At 38.3% G+C, this 20,720-nt stretch overlaps 1 protein-coding gene across 1 annotated transcript in view; it reads left to right on the top strand.

Moving 5' to 3' along the window:
- The first annotated feature begins 819 nt into the window (after positions 1-819).
- LOC135571079 (telomeric repeat-binding factor 2-like) overlaps positions 820-20,720 on the top strand; it is a 43,330-nt gene continuing 23,429 nt past the window's right edge. The window contains exons 1-2 of the mRNA XM_065016886.1: positions 820-1,058; positions 4,790-4,885. Of these exons, the coding sequence (XP_064872958.1) occupies positions 896-1,058; positions 4,790-4,885 (259 nt within the window). The 5' untranslated portion in view covers positions 820-895. The remainder of the gene's footprint in view (positions 1,059-4,789; positions 4,886-20,720) is intronic.

Here is a 20,720-nt window from a genome sequence, read left to right as displayed (position 1 = left end):
AGGACATCACTACACGTATATTTTATCTGAAGAAACATATTAATTGAGTTTCAAAAATGTAAATACCTAAACTAAGGTCAGTGGTTACAATTGTATAAACCTACAATAGTTGTAAGAATACAGTAAGAATGTAATTCTGTATTCAAACCAATACCTTCAGTACTTAATTAAATCGCATTTTTGCTTTGGAGAACATGTCAGGATAGATTCACAGTGTATGTTAAGAGGTTGCCCCCTGCTGGATAAGAAATGTAATACATTCTTAAGATCACTTTAACTCGAACAAGATCCCTCCTAGAGGGAAATTCTTCTGGAATTCCTATATTACTGAAATTAAATGGAAGAACGCTTGTTTGCTCCCTTTTAAAGCAAGCACAAAATATACCCTTGCAATAACTTGTCTAAATTCATGGACTTCGAGGACATAATTATGCCTTTTCTGTGATAATGAAGGGTAAACTATTATACACATTTTTTTTTTTTACGAGTGTGACTCTGTGAAGTTATTTTGGAGCGAGTTAAGTATTTAAATGTTTTATTTCATTAATAAGACCCATGCATTTACAATGAAAGATGTTACTAAAAGGAAAACAAAACCATTGAATTAAGTCCTTCCATTTCTTCATTCTGTCTGGTAAATGTTATATACACAAACACTTAAAAAAAAAAATCTGTCCCCAAAAGCAACATTTTTAAAATTAAAATCCAATATTATATATATATATATATAAAACACAATTAATGGTAATCGGTTTGCCGCGATGACGTCATTGACGTGGTGCGTAATGTGAGCGTAGGTGGGCGTAAGGTGAGCGAAATGCGGCCAGACGGAAGTTTGACTGAACACTAAACCAGCGCGGCAGATGAAATACACATCAGTTTATTTACATCGTAGATGTGGCGGCAACACGACAACATGGAGTCGAGTGCGGTCCGCGGACTAGATGTGGAATGTGTTGTTAATCGGTGGATAGTGGATTATTATATATCTGTGGCGTTTGAGGCGTTCAGGAATGAACAGGACAGTGATTTCTGTGAGATCAGAGACATCCTTCAATGTTAGTAACGTTTTCTCACAGATGCAGTTAGCTAACTAGCTAACTAACGTTAGCATCTACGCGAACCCAATACAGGTTTCTAATAACGTCTCTGCCTAAAATAGTTAATAATTAACTCCCGTGTTAACAGTTTGTTTAGCTAGCTATGTTTATAAACTTTTAGTTTTAGACCACGTGATACCCAGCTAGTTAGATATGTTAGCTAACTGTGTGGTAACGTTGACTGTGAGCTGGACCAGTTGGTTGGACTAGATCCCCCGGTGAACAGGTTCGTTTTTGGTCCTTACTTTAGCACCACACAGCTGATTTAAATAACCTTAAATCAACTCATTATGTATTCTCTGAATCAGCTGTGTAGCGCAAGGACATAAACTAAACCTGCGGGGGTGCGTTCATTTCGTTTCAACGTTTGCTACGGTGCTGAGCGGTTTTTCCCCAAAACGTGTCGTGAACAGACTAGTTTGGTCCGTTCGGTGTGAAGCAGTGACTCGTTGTTAAAGACAAGCGGTGCTTTTTGAAGCTATACAACCCCTCACCGTTTTTCAATTGGTCGTTCAGTACAGCACAGTTTTAGTTAATTTAACGTTCTGTTGCGTTTTTATGTACTAAAGGACTTCCAGGACCGAGTTTGGGAAATGCTGAGTTAACTACACTCATTTATTTGATATTTATTTAACTAAGCAAGTCAGTTAAGAACAAATTCTTATTTACAATTACTGCCTACCGGGGAACGGTGGGTTAACTGCCTTGTTCAGGGGCAGAAGGACAGATTTTTACCTTGTCAGCTCGGGGATTCGAACTTACAACCTTTTGGTTACAAGTTCAACGCTCTAACCACTAGGCTGCGCTGCCGCTCAGTCAGGGCTTTCATACTTCTAGCACTTAGCGGTGCAGAGATATTGTGAAGGAAGTGAGTTTTGTGTTTACACAGGACTGTACCACCCCCCACCTACCGTCATACAGGCTGTGACCAATACAATTGGATTTAGATTTGATGAGCCATCTAGCGTGTTTCCGAACATGCAGAACTATACAGAGCCCTCTGCGTTGTTACAACATTTGAGAGGTTCGCGGCGACGCGGTACGGGGCTTGATTTGGCCTCTGCGTGCCCCAGAGGTACCGCTGTTGCGTCACACCCTCCATACGAAGGTCCGACCACGTTTAAATGGGCTTTTTTACGCTTACACACATACCCGGACAGTACCGGTCAACGTACGTGGCCACCCCTCAGCAGTACCCGGTCCCACCGGGCACTCCAGGCTTCTACCCAGGCACCAGCCCAGCTGAATATGGTACATATGGTAAGAGGCTCTGTTTGGGCCTCGCCTGCCGATGCCCACCTTTACCCAAAACCACAGGCCTCAGCTTAACACTGCTCTCTCCTGGACACACTGAAAACAGGGATGTCAATTCCTGAGTTTAATTGAAATGTATTTTCAACAGAATTTCAATTGACTAAATTCAAGTGAAATTGAATTCAACCCTGATACACAGGTCAAATTCCAAACCTGTTACTTATTTCAGCACCAATAAGTCATTCCCAACAGTGTTGTTTCAAATTTCTTAACTTAACTGTTCATTTTGTCGGGTAACGAAGGCCTCTGGGCTGGTGATGCAGAGTATGAGTGCCCTCTAGTGGTATGTGTTTGCCAGTACAGGGGCTACAGAAAGCTCACTGGTTGTCCTGAAAACAAGCTTGGTGACCCTGCTCACAAGTCTGTGTGCTATGTAGTGGCTTGGTCTGTCTGCACAGTTGAACAGTGACCAGCCATGGGCAGAGCAGTCTGTATATGGAGTCTACTTTAGAAATGTTAAGTCTTGACATGCATTACTCCAACATGGTATACAAGAGAGAGGGGGGGAGTTGATGTGTGGTTGCTTGTGTGTGTGTAGATATATTTCTGCATATCAATATTTCTGTGTGTGTGTACTTTGTATAGATCTGGTCAGATGTCAATGTAGAGCTGTTTTTCAACTGCAGACGAGAAATCTTTCTTCCTTCTGAGCTAAAACATTTAGAGGAGTGAGCACATTTTCTGAAATGTTCCCTCGTGCTGCCAGTCTAATAGACTTAGCTTGTGTGCTTATGTTAGTCACGTGCTCGCTCAATGCCTACAAAGGTACTGACTCATGTTCTCTCATACTGTACTCGCACCTGGCTAACACATGCACTGTCACACACATGCACCAGTCTCCCACTAACATTGACTCCCTTTTTGTTTGGGCCTCTGCAACCATGGAAAGACAGACAAACCTGCACAGAGCCTCTGCCTGTATGCGTGTGTGTTTTGAGACCGGGGCAGGAATGTATTTGAGTCTGCTCCAGTAGGAAGGGAAGTCAGTGTGACCTCAGGCTCAGCTCACTGGTGCTTCTTCCAGTTTTGGCAGCAAATACTAGTCTTGAAGCTGGTGCTCTGGAGGTGTAAGTCGCTCTGGATAAGAGCGTCTGCTAAATGACTTAAATGTAAATGTAAATGTGTTCGGAAGATCGGAGGGAAGGAAGGGTGTAGGGGAAGGGAGGGAGGTAAGGGGGAGGGGAAGGGAGGGAAGTAAGGTGTAGGGGAAGTAAGGGGGAGGACAGGGAAGGAGGAGGGAGGGGAATGAAGAGGGGAGGGAAGGAAGGGTGTAGGGGAAGGAAGAAGGGAGGGAAGGAAGGGTGTAGGGGAAGGAAGGGGGAGGGAAGGAAGGTAGATGGCTCGTCAAGTCTAAATCCAATTGTATTGGTCACAACCTGTATGACAACTGGCTGTGATTGGGAGTGCCATAGGGTGGCGAACGATTGGGCCCAGCGTCGTCTGGGTTTGGCCGGGTAGGCCGTCATTGTAAATAAGAATTTGTTCTTAACTGACTTGCCCAGTTAAATAAACATACAGAATACAACTGGTGTAGACTTTAATGTGACATTTTTACTTAGGAGACCAATGCAGAAGTAAAAAAGTAAGAAAAATATGTTGAGAAAAAAACAAGGAAATAGTAACACAATAAAACAATGTGTAGGGAGGCAGGGAGGGATAAAAGTGACCAGGCAATCAGGATAGATAATTAACTGTGTGTGTGTGGGGGGGAGAAGCTGTTCAGCAGTCTGATGGCTTGGGGGTAGAAGCTGTTCAGCAGTGTGATGGCTTGGGGGTAGAAGCTGGAACATGGAGGTATGACCGTGTGGGAACACTAACCCTATAAATGTGTGTAGCAATTGAACCTTTTGTTTTTTGAAAATTATTTCTCGCTGATCTGAAAGTACCGTTCCGTATGTTTCCAGAACTGCACGGTGAGCAATGATGTTACTGTTCAGAGCAAGGGGGCTCGGCCCTTAGTCAGGGGCCTCGGCCCTTAGTCAGGGGGCTCGGTCTCTTAGTCAGGGGGCTCGGTCTCTTAGTCAGGGGGCTCGGTCTCTTAGTCAGGGGGCTCGGTCTCTTAGTCAGGGGGCTCTGTCTCTTAGTCAGGGGCCTCGGCCTCTTAGTCAGGGGCTCGGCCCTTAGTCAGGGGGCTCGGCCTCTTAGTCAGGGGGCTCGGTCTCTTAGTCAGGGGGCTCTGTCTCTTAGTCAGGGGCTCGGTCTCTTAGTCAGGGGCTCGGTCTCTTAGTCAGGGGCTCGGTCTCTTAGTCAGGGGCTCGGTCTCTTAACAAAACGTCCCCGGTCAGAGGAGCCTATCGTCAACAGGCGCTTAATAAGCAGTTAGCCCCATTTAATAGACGCTAGCTAACACATTATCCAACAACGTCCTCTTTCAGGTCATCTGGTTCGGCCGTTGGAAGCCTACGACGCCACACCCAAGAAGATTCGAGCAATACAGTTCCTCACCAGGATATATGACGGTGACAAACTCGGTGAGAGTTTTGAGTTCAACATGAAGTGACTTCCTAGCTAGCTACATAACAACACTATCTATGTAACAGCTGTTCCTAGCTAGCTACATAACAACACTATCTATGTAACAGCTGTTCCTTATAGCTACATAACAATACTATCTATGTAACAGCTGTTCCTAGCTAGCTACATAACAATACTATCTATGTAACAGCTGTTCCTAGCTAGCTACATAACAACACTATCTATGTAACAGCTGTTCCTAGCTAGCTACATAACAACACTATCTATGTAACAGCTGTTCCTTATAGCTACATAACAACACTATCTATGTAACAGCTGTTCCTTATAGCTACATAACAACACTATCTATGTAACAGCTGTTCCTTATAGCTACATAACAACACTATCTATGTAACAGCTGTTCCTAGCTAGCTACATAACAACACTATCTATGTAACAGCTGTTCCTTATAGCTACATAACAACACTATCTATGTAACAGCTGTTCCTTATAGCTACATAACAACACTATCTATGTAACAGCTGTTCCTTATAGCTACATAACAACACTATCTATGTAACAGCTGTTCCTTATAGCTACATAACAACACTATCTATGTAACAGCTGTTCCTAGCTAGCTACATAACAACACTATGTAACAGCTGTTCCTAGCTAGCTACATAACAACACTATCTATGTAACAGCTGTTCCTAGCTAGCTACATAACAACACTATCTATGTAACAGCTGTTCCTAGCTAGCTACATAACAAAACTATCTATGTAACAGCTGTTCCTAGCTAGCTACATAACAAAACTATCTATGTAACAGCTGTTCCTAGCTAGCTACATAACAAAACTATCTATGTAACAGCTGTTCCTAGCTAGCTACATAACAACAGTATCTATGTAACAGCTGTTCCTTATAGCTACATAACAACACTAGCTAGCTACATAACAACACTATCTATGTAACAGCTGTTCCTTATAGCTACATAACAACACTATCTATGTAACAGCTGTTCCTAGCTAGCTACATAACAACACTATCTATGTAACAGCTGTTCCTAGCTAGCTACATAACAACACTATCTATGTAACAGTAGGAACTAATATTCATTCCCTGTTGTCCCACAATCTGCTGTTCCTAGCTAGCTACATAACAACACTATCTATGTAACAGCTGTTCCTAGCTAGCTACATAACAACACTATGTAACAGCTGTTCCTAGCTAGCTACATAAAAACACTATCTATGTAACAGCTGTTCCTAGCTAGCTACATAACAACACTATCTATGTAACAGCTGTTCCTTGTAGCTACATAACAACACTAGCTAGCTACATAACAACACTATCTATGTAACAGCTGTTCCTTATAGCTACATAACAACACTATCTATGTAACAGCTGTTCCTAGCTAGCTACATAACAACACTATCTATGTAACAGCTGTTCCTAGCTAGCTACATAACAACACTATCTATGTAACAGTACGAACTAATACTCATTCCCTGTTGTCCCAGAATCTGCTGTTCCTAGCTAGCTACATAACAACACTATCTATGTAACAGCTGTTCCTAGCTAGCTACATAACAACACTATCTATGTAACAGCTGTTCCTTATAGCTACATAACAACACTATCTATGTAACAGCTGTTCCTAGCTAGCTACATAACAATACTATGTATGTAACAGCTGTTCCTAGCTAGCTACATAACAACACTATCTATGTAACAGCTGTTCCTAGCTAGCTACATAACAAAACTATCTATGTAACAGCTGTTCCTAGCTAGCTACATAACAAAACTATCTATGTAACAGCTGTTCCTAGCTAGCTACATAACAACAGTATCTATGTAACAGCTGTTCCTAGCTAGCTACATAACAACAGTATCTATGTAACAGCTGTTCCTTATAGCTACATAACAACACTAGCTAGCTACATAACAACACTATCTATGTAACAGCTGTTCCTTATAGCTACATAACAACACTATCTATGTAACAGCTGTTCCTTATAGCTACATAACAACACTAGCTAGCTACATAACAACACTATCTATGTAACAGCTGTTCCTTATAGCTACATAACAATACTATCTATGTAACAGCTGTTCCTAGCTAGCTACATAACAATACTATCTATGTAACAGCTGTTCCTAGCTAGCTACATAACAACACTATCTATGTAACAGCTGTTCCTAGCTAGCTACATAACAACACTATCTATGTAACAGCTGTTCCTTATAGCTACATAACAACACTATCTATGTAACAGCTGTTCCTTATAGCTACATAACAACACTATCTATGTAACAGCTGTTCCTTATAGCTACATAACAACACTATCTATGTAACAGCTGTTCCTAGCTAGCTACATAACAACACTATCTATGTAACAGCTGTTCCTTATAGCTACATAACAACACTATCTATGTAACAGCTGTTCCTTATAGCTACATAACAACACTATCTATGTAACAGCTGTTCCTTATAGCTACATAACAACACTATCTATGTAACAGCTGTTCCTTATAGCTACATAACAACACTATCTATGTAACAGCTGTTCCTTATAGCTACATAACAACACTATCTATGTAACAGCTGTTCCTTATAGCTACATAACAACACTAGCTAGCTACATAACAACACTATCTATGTAACAGCTGTTCCTTATAGCTTCATAACAACACTATCTATGTAACAGCTGTTCCTAGCTAGCTACATAACAACACTATCTATGTAACAGCTGTTCCTAGCTAGCTACATAACAACACTATCTATGTAACAGCTGTTCCTAGCTAGCTACATAACAAAACTATCTATGTAACAGCTGTTCCTAGCTAGCTACATAACAAAACTATCTATGTAACAGCTGTTCCTAGCTAGCTACATAACAAAACTATCTATGTAACAGCTGTTCCTAGCTAGCTACATAACAACAGTATCTATGTAACAGCTGTTCCTTATAGCTACATAACAACACTAGCTAGCTACATAACAACACTATCTATGTAACAGCTGTTCCTTATAGCTACATAACAACACTATCTATGTAACAGCTGTTCCTAGCTAGCTACATAACAACACTATCTATGTAACAGCTGTTCCTAGCTAGCTACATAACAACACTATCTATGTAACAGTAGGAACTAATATTCATTCCCTGTTGTCCCACAATCTGCTGTTCCTAGCTAGCTACATAACAACACTATCTATGTAACAGCTGTTCCTAGCTAGCTACATAACAACACTATGTAACAGCTGTTCCTAGCTAGCTACATAAAAACACTATCTATGTAACAGCTGTTCCTAGCTAGCTACATAACAACACTATCTATGTAACAGCTGTTCCTTATAGCTACATAACAACACTAGCTAGCTACATAACAACACTATCTATGTAACAGCTGTTCCTTATAGCTACATAACAACACTATCTATGTAACAGCTGTTCCTAGCTAGCTACATAACAACACTATCTATGTAACAGCTGTTCCTAGCTAGCTACATAACAACACTATCTATGTAACAGTACGAACTAATACTCATTCCCTGTTGTCCCAGAATCTGCTGTTCCTAGCTAGCTACATAACAACACTATCTATGTAACAGCTGTTCCTAGCTAGCTACATAACAACACTATCTATGTAACAGCTGTTCCTTATAGCTACATAACAACACTATCTATGTAACAGCTGTTCCTAGCTAGCTACATAACAATACTATCTATGTAACAGCTGTTCCTAGCTAGCTACATAACAACACTATCTATGTAACAGCTGTTCCTAGCTAGCTACATAACACTATCTATGTAACAGCTGTTCCTAGCTAGCTACATAACAACACTATCTATGTAACAGCTGTTCCTTATAGCTACATAACAACACTATCTATGTAACAGCTGTTCCTTATAGCTACATAACAACACTATCTATGTAACAGCTGTTCCTTATAGCTACATAACAACACTATCTATGTAACAGCTGTTCCTTATAGCTACATAACAACACTATCTATGTAACAGCTGTTCCTTATAGCTACATAACAACAATATCTATGTAACAGCTGTTCCTTATAGCTACATAACAACACTATCTATGTAACAGCTGTTCCTTATAGCTACATAACAACACTAGCTAGCTACATAACAACACTATCTATGTAACAGCTGTTCCTTATAGCTACATAACAACACTATCTATGTAACAGCTGTTCCTAGCTAGCTACATAACAACACTATCTATGTAACAGCTGTTCCTAGCTAGCTACATAACAAAACTCTATGTAACAGCTGTTCCTAGCTAGCTACATAACAAAACTATCTATGTAACAGCTGTTCCTAGCTAGCTACATAACAACAGTATCTATGTAACAGCTGTTCCTTATAGCTACATAACAACACTAGCTAGCTACATAACAACACTATCTATGTAACAGCTGTTCCTTATAGCTACATAACAACACTATCTATGTAACAGCTGTTCCTAGCTAGCTACATAACAACACTATCTATGTAACAGCTGTTCCTAGCTAGCTACATAACAACACTATCTATGTAACAGCTGTTCCTAGCTAGCTACATAACAACACTATCTATGTAACAGCTGTTCCTTATAGCTACATAACAATACTATCTATGTAACAGCTGTTCCTAGCTAGCTACATAACAATACTATCTATGTAACAGCTGTTCCTAGCTAGCTACATAACAACACTATCTATGTAACAGCTGTTCCTAGCTAGCTACATAACAACACTATCTATGTAACAGCTGTTCCTTATAGCTACATAACAACACTATCTATGTAACAGCTGTTCCTTATAGCTATATAACAACACTATCTATGTAACAGCTGTTCCTTATAGCTACATAACAACACTATCTATGTAACAGCTGTTCCTAGCTAGCTACATAACAACACTATCTATGTAACAGCTGTTCCTTATAGCTACATAACAACACTATCTATGTAACAGCTGTTCCTTATAGCTACATAACAACACTATCTATGTAACAGCTGTTCCTTATAGCTACATAACAACACTATCTATGTAACAGCTGTTCCTTATAGCTACATAACAACACTATCTATGTAACAGCTGTTCCTTATAGCTACATAACAACACTAGCTAGCTACATAACAACACTATCTATGTAACAGCTGTTCCTTATAGCTACATAACAACACTATCTATGTAACAGCTGTTCCTTATAGCTACATAACAACACTATCTATGTAACAGCTGTTCCTTATAGCTACATAACAACACTAGCTAGCTACATAACAACACTATCTATGTAACAGCTGTTCCTTATAGCTACATAACAACACTATCTATGTAACAGCTGTTCCTAGCTAGCTACATAACAACACTATGTAACAGCTGTTCCTAGCTAGCTACATAACAACACTATCTATGTAACAGCTGTTCCTAGCTAGCTACATAACAACACTATCTATGTAACAGCTGTTCCTAGCTAGCTACATAACAAAACTATCTATGTAACAGCTGTTCCTAGCTAGCTACATAACAAAACTATCTATGTAACAGCTGTTCCTAGCTAGCTACATAACAAAACTATCTATGTAACAGCTGTTCCTAGCTAGCTACATAACAACAGTATCTATGTAACAGCTGTTCCTTATAGCTACATAACAACACTAGCTAGCTACATAACAACACTATCTATGTAACAGCTGTTCCTTATAGCTACATAACAACACTATCTATGTAACAGCTGTTCCTAGCTAGCTACATAACAACACTATCTATGTAACAGCTGTTCCTAGCTAGCTACATAACAACACTATCTATGTAACAGTAGGAACTAATATTCATTCCCTGTTGTCCCACAATCTGCTGTTCCTAGCTAGCTACATAACAACACTATCTATGTAACAGCTGTTCCTAGCTAGCTACATAACAACACTATGTAACAGCTGTTCCTAGCTAGCTACATAAAAACACTATCTATGTAACAGCTGTTCCTAGCTAGCTACATAACAACACTATCTATGTAACAGCTGTTCCTTATAGCTACATAACAACACTAGCTAGCTACATAACAACACTATCTATGTAACAGCTGTTCCTTATAGCTACATAACAACACTATCTATGTAACAGCTGTTCCTAGCTAGCTACATAACAACACTATCTATGTAACAGCTGTTCCTAGCTAGCTACATAACAACACTATCTATGTAACAGTACGAACTAATACTCATTCCCTGTTGTCCCAGAATCTGCTGTTCCTAGCTAGCTACATAACAACACTATCTATGTAACAGCTGTTCCTAGCTAGCTACATAACAACACTATCTATGTAACAGCTGTTCCTTATAGCTACATAACAACACTATCTATGTAACAGCTGTTCCTAGCTAGCTACATAACAATACTATCTATGTAACAGCTGTTCCTAGCTAGCTACATAACAACACTATCTATGTAACAGCTGTTCCTAGCTAGCTACATAACAAAACTATCTATGTAACAGCTGTTCCTAGCTAGCTACATAACAAAACTATCTATGTAACAGCTGTTCCTAGCTAGCTACATAACAACAGTATCTATGTAACAGCTGTTCCTAGCTAGCTACATAACAACAGTATCTATGTAACAGCTGTTCCTTATAGCTACATAACAACACTAGCTAGCTACATAACAACACTATCTATGTAACAGCTGTTCCTTATAGCTACATAACAACACTATCTATGTAACAGCTGTTCCTTATAGCTACATAACAACACTAGCTAGCTACATAACAACACTATCTATGTAACAGCTGTTCCTTATAGCTACATAACAATACTATCTATGTAACAGCTGTTCCTAGCTAGCTACATAACAATACTATCTATGTAACAGCTGTTCCTAGCTAGCTACATAACAACACTATCTATGTAACAGCTGTTCCTAGCTAGCTACATAACAACACTATCTATGTAACAGCTGTTCCTTATAGCTACATAACAACACTATCTATGTAACAGCTGTTCCTTATAGCTACATAACAACACTATCTATGTAACAGCTGTTCCTTATAGCTACATAACAACACTATCTATGTAACAGCTGTTCCTAGCTAGCTACATAACAACACTATCTATGTAACAGCTGTTCCTTATAGCTACATAACAACACTATCTATGTAACAGCTGTTCCTTATAGCTACATAACAACACTATCTATGTAACAGCTGTTCCTTATAGCTACATAACAACACTATCTATGTAACAGCTGTTCCTTATAGCTACATAACAACACTATCTATGTAACAGCTGTTCCTTATAGCTACATAACAACACTAGCTAGCTACATAACAACACTATCTATGTAACAGCTGTTCCTTATAGCTTCATAACAACACTATCTATGTAACAGCTGTTCCTAGCTAGCTACATAACAACACTATCTATGTAACAGCTGTTCCTAGCTAGCTACATAACAACACTATCTATGTAACAGCTGTTCCTAGCTAGCTACATAACAACACTATCTATGTAACAGCTGTTCCTAGCTAGCTACATAACAAAACTATCTATGTAACAGCTGTTCCTAGCTAGCTACATAACAAAACTATCTATGTAACAGCTGTTCCTAGCTAGCTACATAACAAAACTATCTATGTAACAGCTGTTCCTAGCTAGCTACATAACAACAGTATCTATGTAACAGCTGTTCCTTATAGCTACATAACAACACTAGCTAGCTACATAACAACACTATCTATGTAACAGCTGTTCCTTATAGCTACATAACAACACTATCTATGTAACAGCTGTTCCTAGCTAGCTACATAACAACACTATCTATGTAACAGCTGTTCCTAGCTAGCTACATAACAACACTATCTATGTAACAGGAACTAATATTCATTCCCTGTTGTCCCACAATCTGCTGTTCCTAGCTAGCTACATAACAACACTATCTATGTAACAGCTGTTCCTAGCTAGCTACATAACAACACTATGTAACAGCTGTTCCTAGCTAGCTACATAAAAACACTATCTATGTAACAGCTGTTCCTAGCTAGCTACATAACAACACTATCTATGTAACAGCTGTTCCTTATAGCTACATAACAACACTAGCTAGCTACATAACAACACTATCTATGTAACAGCTGTTCCTTATAGCTACATAACAACACTATCTATGTAACAGCTGTTCCTAGCTAGCTACATAACAACACTATCTATGTAACAGCTGTTCCTAGCTAGCTACATAACAACACTATCTATGTAACAGTACAAACTAATACTCATTCCCTGTTGTCCCAGAATCTGCTGTTCCTAGCTAGCTACATAACAACACTATCTATGTAACAGCTGTTCCTAGCTAGCTACATAACAACACTATCTATGTAACAGCTGTTCCTTATAGCTACATAACAACACTATCTATGTAACAGCTGTTCCTAGCTAGCTACATAACAATACTATCTATGTAACAGCTGTTCCTAGCTAGCTACATAACAACACTATCTATGTAACAACTGTTCCTAGCTAGCTACATAACACTATCTATGTAACAGCTGTTCCTAGCTAGCTACATAACAACACTATCTATGTAACAGCTGTTCCTTATAGCTACATAACAACACTATCTATGTAACATCTGTTCCTTATAGCTACATAACAACACTATCTATGTAACAGCTGTTCCTTATAGCTACATAACAACACTATCTATGTAACAGCTGTTCCTTATAGCTACATAACAACACTATCTATGTAACAGCTGTTCCTTATAGCTACATAACAACAATATCTATGTAACAGCTGTTCCTTATAGCTACATAACAACACTATCTATGTAACAGCTGTTCCTTATAGCTACATAACAACACTAGCTAGCTACATAACAACACTATCTATGTAACAGCTGTTCCTTATAGCTACATAACAACACTATCTATGTAACAGCTGTTCCTAGCTAGCTACATAACAACACTATCTATGTAACAGCTGTTCCTAGCTAGCTACATAACAAAACTCTATGTAACAGCTGTTCCTAGCTAGCTACATAACAAAACTATCTATGTAACAGCTGTTCCTAGCTAGCTACATAACAACAGTATCTATGTAACAGCTGTTCCTTATAGCTACATAACAACACTAGCTAGCTACATAACAACACTATCTATGTAACAGCTGTTCCTTATAGCTACATAACAACACTATCTATGTAACAGCTGTTCCTAGCTAGCTACATAACAACACTATCTATGTAACAGCTGTTCCTAGCTAGCTACATAACAACACTATCTATGTAACAGCTGTTCCTAGCTAGCTACATAACAACACTATCTATGTAACAGCTGTTCCTTATAGCTACATAACAATACTATCTATGTAACAGCTGTTCCTAGCTAGCTACATAACAATACTATCTATGTAACAGCTGTTCCTAGCTAGCTACATAACAACACTATCTATGTAACAGCTGTTCCTAGCTAGCTACATAACAACACTATCTATGTAACAGCTGTTCCTTATAGCTACATAACAACACTATCTATGTAACAGCTGTTCCTTATAGCTATATAACAACACTATCTATGTAACAGCTGTTCCTTATAGCTACATAACAACACTATCTATGTAACAGCTGTTCCTAGCTAGCTACATAACAACACTATCTATGTAACAGCTGTTCCTTATAGCTACATAACAACACTATCTATGTAACAGCTGTTCCTTATAGCTACATAACAACACTATCTATGTAACAGCTGTTCCTTATAGCTACATAACAACACTATCTATGTAACAGCTGTTCCTTATAGCTACATAACAACACTATCTATGTAACAGCTGTTCCTTATAGCTACATAACAACACTAGCTAGCTACATAACAACACTATCTATGTAACAGCTGTTCCTTATAGCTACATAACAACACTATCTATGTAACAGCTGTTCCTAGCTAGCTACATAACAACACTATGTAACAGCTGTTCCTAGCTAGCTACATAACAACACTATCTATGTAACAGCTGTTCCTAGCTAGCTACATAACAACACTATCTATGTAACAGCTGTTCCTAGCTAGCTACATAACAAAACTATCTATGTAACAGCTGTTCCTAGCTAGCTACATAACAAAACTATCTATGTAACAGCTGTTCCTAGCTAGCTACATAACAAAACTATCTATGTAACAGCTGTTCCTAGCTAGCTACATAACAACAGTATCTATGTAACAGCTGTTCCTTATAGCTACATAACAACACTAGCTAGCTACATAACAACACTATCTATGTAACAGCTGTTCCTTATAGCTACATAACAACACTATCTATGTAACAGCTGTTCCTAGCTAGCTACATAACAACACTATCTATGTAACAGCTGTTCCTAGCTAGCTACATAACAACACTATCTATGTAACAGTAGGAACTAATATTCATTCCCTGTTGTCCCACAATCTGCTGTTCCTAGCTAGCTACATAACAACACTATCTATGTAACAGCTGTTCCTAGCTAGCTACATAACAACACTATGTAACAGCTGTTCCTAGCTAGCTACATAAAAACACTATCTATGTAACAGCTGTTCCTAGCTAGCTACATAACAACACTATCTATGTAACAGCTGTTCCTTATAGCTACATAACAACACTAGCTAGCTACATAACAACACTATCTATGTAACAGCTGTTCCTTATAGCTACATAACAACACTATCTATGTAACAGCTGTTCCTAGCTAGCTACATAACAACACTATCTATGTAACAGCTGTTCCTAGCTAGCTACATAACAACACTATCTATGTAACAGTACGAACTAATACTCATTCCCTGTTGTCCCAGAATCTGCTGTTCCTAGCTAGCTACATAACAACACTATCTATGTAACAGCTGTTCCTAGCTAGCTACATAACAACACTATCTACGTAACAGCTGTTCCTTATAGCTACATAACAACACTATCTATGTAACAGCTGTTCCTAGCTAGCTACATAACAATACTATCTATGTAACAGCTGTTCCTAGCTAGCTACATAACAACACTATCTATGTAACAGCTGTTCCTAGCTAGCTACATAACAAAACTATCTATGTAACAGCTGTTCCTAGCTAGCTACATAACAAAACTATCTATGTAACAGCTGTTCCTAGCTAGCTACATAACAACAGTATCTATGTAACAGCTGTTCCTAGCTAGCTACATAACAACAGTATCTATGTAACAGCTGTTCCTTATAGCTACATAACAACACTAGCTAGCTACATAACAACACTATCTATGTAACAGCTGTTCCTTATAGCTACATAACAACACTATCTATGTAACAGCTGTTCCTTATAGCTACATAACAATACTATCTATGTAACAGCTGTTCCTAGCTAGCTACATAACAATACTATCTATGTAACAGCTGTTCCTAGCTAGCTACATAACAACACTATCTATGTAACAGCTGTTCCTAGCTAGCTACATAACAACACTATCTATGTAACAGCTGTTCCTTATAGCTACATAACAACACTATCTATGTAACAGCTGTTCCTTATAGCTACATAACAACACTATCTATGTAACAGCTGTTCCTTATAGCTACATAACAACACTATCTATGTAACAGCTGTTCCTAGCTAGCTACATAACAACACTATCTATGTAACAGCTGTTCCTTATAGCTACATAACAACACTATCTATGTAACAGCTGTTCCTTATAGCTACATAACAACACTATCTATGTAACAGCTGTTCCTTATAGCTACATAACAACACTATCTATGTAACAGCTGTTCCTTATAGCTACATAACAACACTATCTATGTAACAGCTGTTCCTTATAGCTACATAACAACACTAGCTAGCTACATAACAACACTATCTATGTAACAGCTGTTCCTTATAGCTTCATAACAACACTATCTATGTAACAGCTGTTCCTAGCTAGCTACATAACAACACTATCTATGTAACAGCTGTTCCTTATAGCTACATAACAACACTATCTATGTAACAGCTGTTCCTTATAGCTACATAACAACACTATCTATGTAACAGCTGTTCCTAGCTAGCTACATAACAACACTATCTATGTAACAGCTGTTCCTAGCTAGCTACATAACAACACTATCTATGTAACAGCTGTTCCTAGCTAGCTACATAACAACACTATCTATGTAACAGCTGTTCCTTATAGCTACATAACAATACTATCTATGTAACAGCTGTTCCTAGCTAGCTACATAACAATACTATCTATGTAACAGCTGTTCCTAGCTAGCTACATAACAACACTATCTATGTAACAGCTGTTCCTAGCTAGCTACATAACAACACTATCTATGTAACAGCTGTTCCTTATAGCTACATAACAACACTATCTATGTAACAGCTGTTCCTTATAGCTATATAACAACACTATCTATGTAACAGCTGTTCCTTATAGCTACATAACAACACTATCTATGTAACAGCTGTTCCTAGCTAGCTACATAACAACACTATCTATGTAACAGCTGTTCCTTATAGCTACATAACAACACTATCTATGTAACAGCTGTTCCTTATAGCTACATAACAACACTATCTATGTAACAGCTGTTCCTTATAGCTACATAACAACACTATCTATGTAACAGCTGTTCCTTATAGCTACATAACAACACTATCTATGTAACAGCTGTTCCTTATAGCTACATAACAACACTAGCTAGCTACATAACAACACTATCTATGTAACAGCTGTTCCTTATAGCTACATAACAACACTATCTATGTAACAGCTGTTCCTAGCTAGCTACATAACAACACTATGTAACAGCTGTTCCTAGCTAGCTACATAACAACACTATCTATGTAACAGCTGTTCCTAGCTAGCTACATAACAACACTATCTATGTAACAGCTGTTCCTAGCTAGCTACATAACAAAACTATCTATGTAACAGCTGTTCCTAGCTAGCTACATAACAAAACTATCTATGTAACAGCTGTTCCTAGCTAGCTACATAACAAAACTATCTATGTAACAGCTGTTCCTAGCTAGCTACATAACAACAGTATCTATGTAACAGCTGTTCCTTATAGCTACATAACAACACTAGCTAGCTACATAACAACACTATCTATGTAACAGCTGTTCCTTATAGCTACATAACAACACTATCTATGTAACAGCTGTTCCTAGCTAGCTACATAACAACACTATCTATGTAACAGCTGTTCCTAGCTAGCTACATAACAACACTATCTATGTAACAGTAGGAACTAATATTCATTCCCTGTTGTCCCACAATCTGCTGTTCCTAGCTAGCTACATAACAACACTATCTATGTAACAGCTGTTCCTAGCTAGCTACATAACAACACTATGTAACAGCTGTTCCTAGCTAGCTACATAAAAACACTATCTATGTAACAGCTGTTCCTAGCTAGCTACATAACAACACTATCTATGTAACAGCTGTTCCTTATAGCTACATAACAACACTAGCTAGCTACATAACAACACTATCTATGTAACAGCTGTTCCTTATAGCTACATAACAACACTATCTATGTAACAGCTGTTCCTAGCTAGCTACATAACAACACTATCTATGTAACAGCTGTTCCTAGCTAGCTACATAACAACACTATCTATGTAACAGTACGAACTAATACTCATTCCCTGTTGTCCCAGAATCTGCTGTTCCTAGCTAGCTACATAACAACACTATCTATGTAACAGCTGTTCCTAGCTAGCTACATAACAACACTATCTATGTAACAGCTGTTCCTTATAGCTACATAACAACACTATCTATGTAACAGCTGTTCCTAGCTAGCTACATAACAATACTATCTATGTAACAGCTGTTCCTAGCTAGCTACATAACAACACTATCTATGTAACAGCTGTTCCTAGCTAGCTACATAACAAAACTATCTATGTAACAGCTGTTCCTAGCTAGCTACATAACAAAACTATCTATGTAACAGCTGTTCCTAGCTAGCTACATAACAACAGTATCTATGTAACAGCTGTTCCTAGCTAGCTACATAACAACAGTATCTATGTAACAGCTGTTCCTTATAGCTACATAACAACACTAGCTAGCTACATAACAACACTATCTATGTAACAGCTGTTCCTTATAGCTACATAACAACACTATCTATGTAACAGCTGTTCCTTATAGCTACATAACAACACTAGCTAGCTACATAACAACACTATCTATGTAACAGCTGTTCCTTATAGCTACATAACAATACTATCTATGTAACAGCTGTTCCTAGCTAGCTACATAACAATACTATCTATGTAACAGCTGTTCCTAGCTAGCTACATAACAACAGTATCTATGTAACAGCTGTTCCTTATAGCTACATAACAACACTAGCTAGCTACATAACAACACTATCTATGTAACAGCTGTTCCTTATAGCTACATAACAACACTATCTATGTAACAGCTGTTCCTAGCTAGCTACATAACAACACTATCTATGTAACAGCTGTTCCTAGCTAGCTACATAACAACACTATCTATGTAACAGTAGGAACTAATATTCATTCCCTGTTGTCCCACAATCTGCTGTTCCTAGCTAGCTACATAACAACACTATCTATGTAACAGCTGTTCCTAGCTAGCTACATAACAACACTATGTAACAGCTGTTCCTAGCTAGCTACATAAAACACTATCTATGTAACAGCTGTTCCTAGCTAGCTACATAACAACACTATCTATGTAACAGCTGTTCCTTATAGCTACATAACAACACTAGCTAGCTACATAACAACACTATCTATGTAACAGCTGTTCCTTATAGCTACATAACAACACTATCTATGTAACAGCTGTTCCTAGCTAGCTACATAACAACACTATCTATGTAACAGCTGTTCCTAGCTAGCTACATAACAACACTATCTATGTAACAGTACGAACTAACACTCATTCCCTGTTGTCCCAGAATCTGCTGTTCCTAGCTAGCTACATAACAACACTATCTATGTAACAGCTGTTCCTAGCTAGCTACACAACAACACTATCTATGTAACAGCTGTTCCTTAGCTAGCTACATAACAACACTATCTATGTAACAGCTGTTCCTAGCTAGCTACATAACAATACTATCTATGTAACAGCTGTTCCTAGCTAGCTACATAACAACACTATCTATGTAACAGCTGTTCCTAGCTAGCTACATAACAAAACTATCTATGTAACAGCTGTTCCTAGCTAGCTACATAACAAAACTATCTATGTAACAGCTGTTCCTAGCTAGCTACATAACAACAGTATCTATGTAACAGCTGTTCCTAGCTAGCTACATAACAACAGTATCTATGTAACAGCTGTTCCTTATAGCTACATAACAACACTAGCTAGCTACATAACAACACTATCTATGTAACAGCTGTTCCTTATAGCTACATAACAACACTATCTATGTAACAGCTGTTCCTTATAGCTACATAACAACACTAGCTAGCTACATAACAACACTATCTATGTAACAGCTGTTCCTTATAGCTACATAACAATACTATCTATGTAACAGCTGTTCCTAGCTAGCTACATAACAATACTATCTATGTAACAGCTGTTCCTAGCTAGCTACATAACAACACTATCTATGTAACAGCTGTTCCTAGCTAGCTACATAACAACACTATCTATGTAACAGCTGTTCCTTATAGCTACATAACAACACTATCTATGTAACAGCTGTTCCTTATAGCTACATAACAACACTATCTATGTAACAGCTGTTCCTTATAGCTACATAACAACACTATCTATGTAACAGCTGTTCCTAGCTAGCTACATAACAACACTATCTATGTAACAGCTGTTCCTTATAGCTACATAACAA

Source organism: Oncorhynchus nerka, unplaced genomic scaffold, assembly GCF_034236695.1.
Source record: "Oncorhynchus nerka isolate Pitt River unplaced genomic scaffold, Oner_Uvic_2.0 unplaced_scaffold_788, whole genome shotgun sequence".
In the NCBI taxonomy this organism is placed as follows: domain Eukaryota; kingdom Metazoa; phylum Chordata; class Actinopteri; order Salmoniformes; family Salmonidae; genus Oncorhynchus; species Oncorhynchus nerka.
The sequence above is the reverse complement of the archived record's forward strand: the minus strand, read 5'-3'. Positions and strand labels throughout refer to the sequence as shown.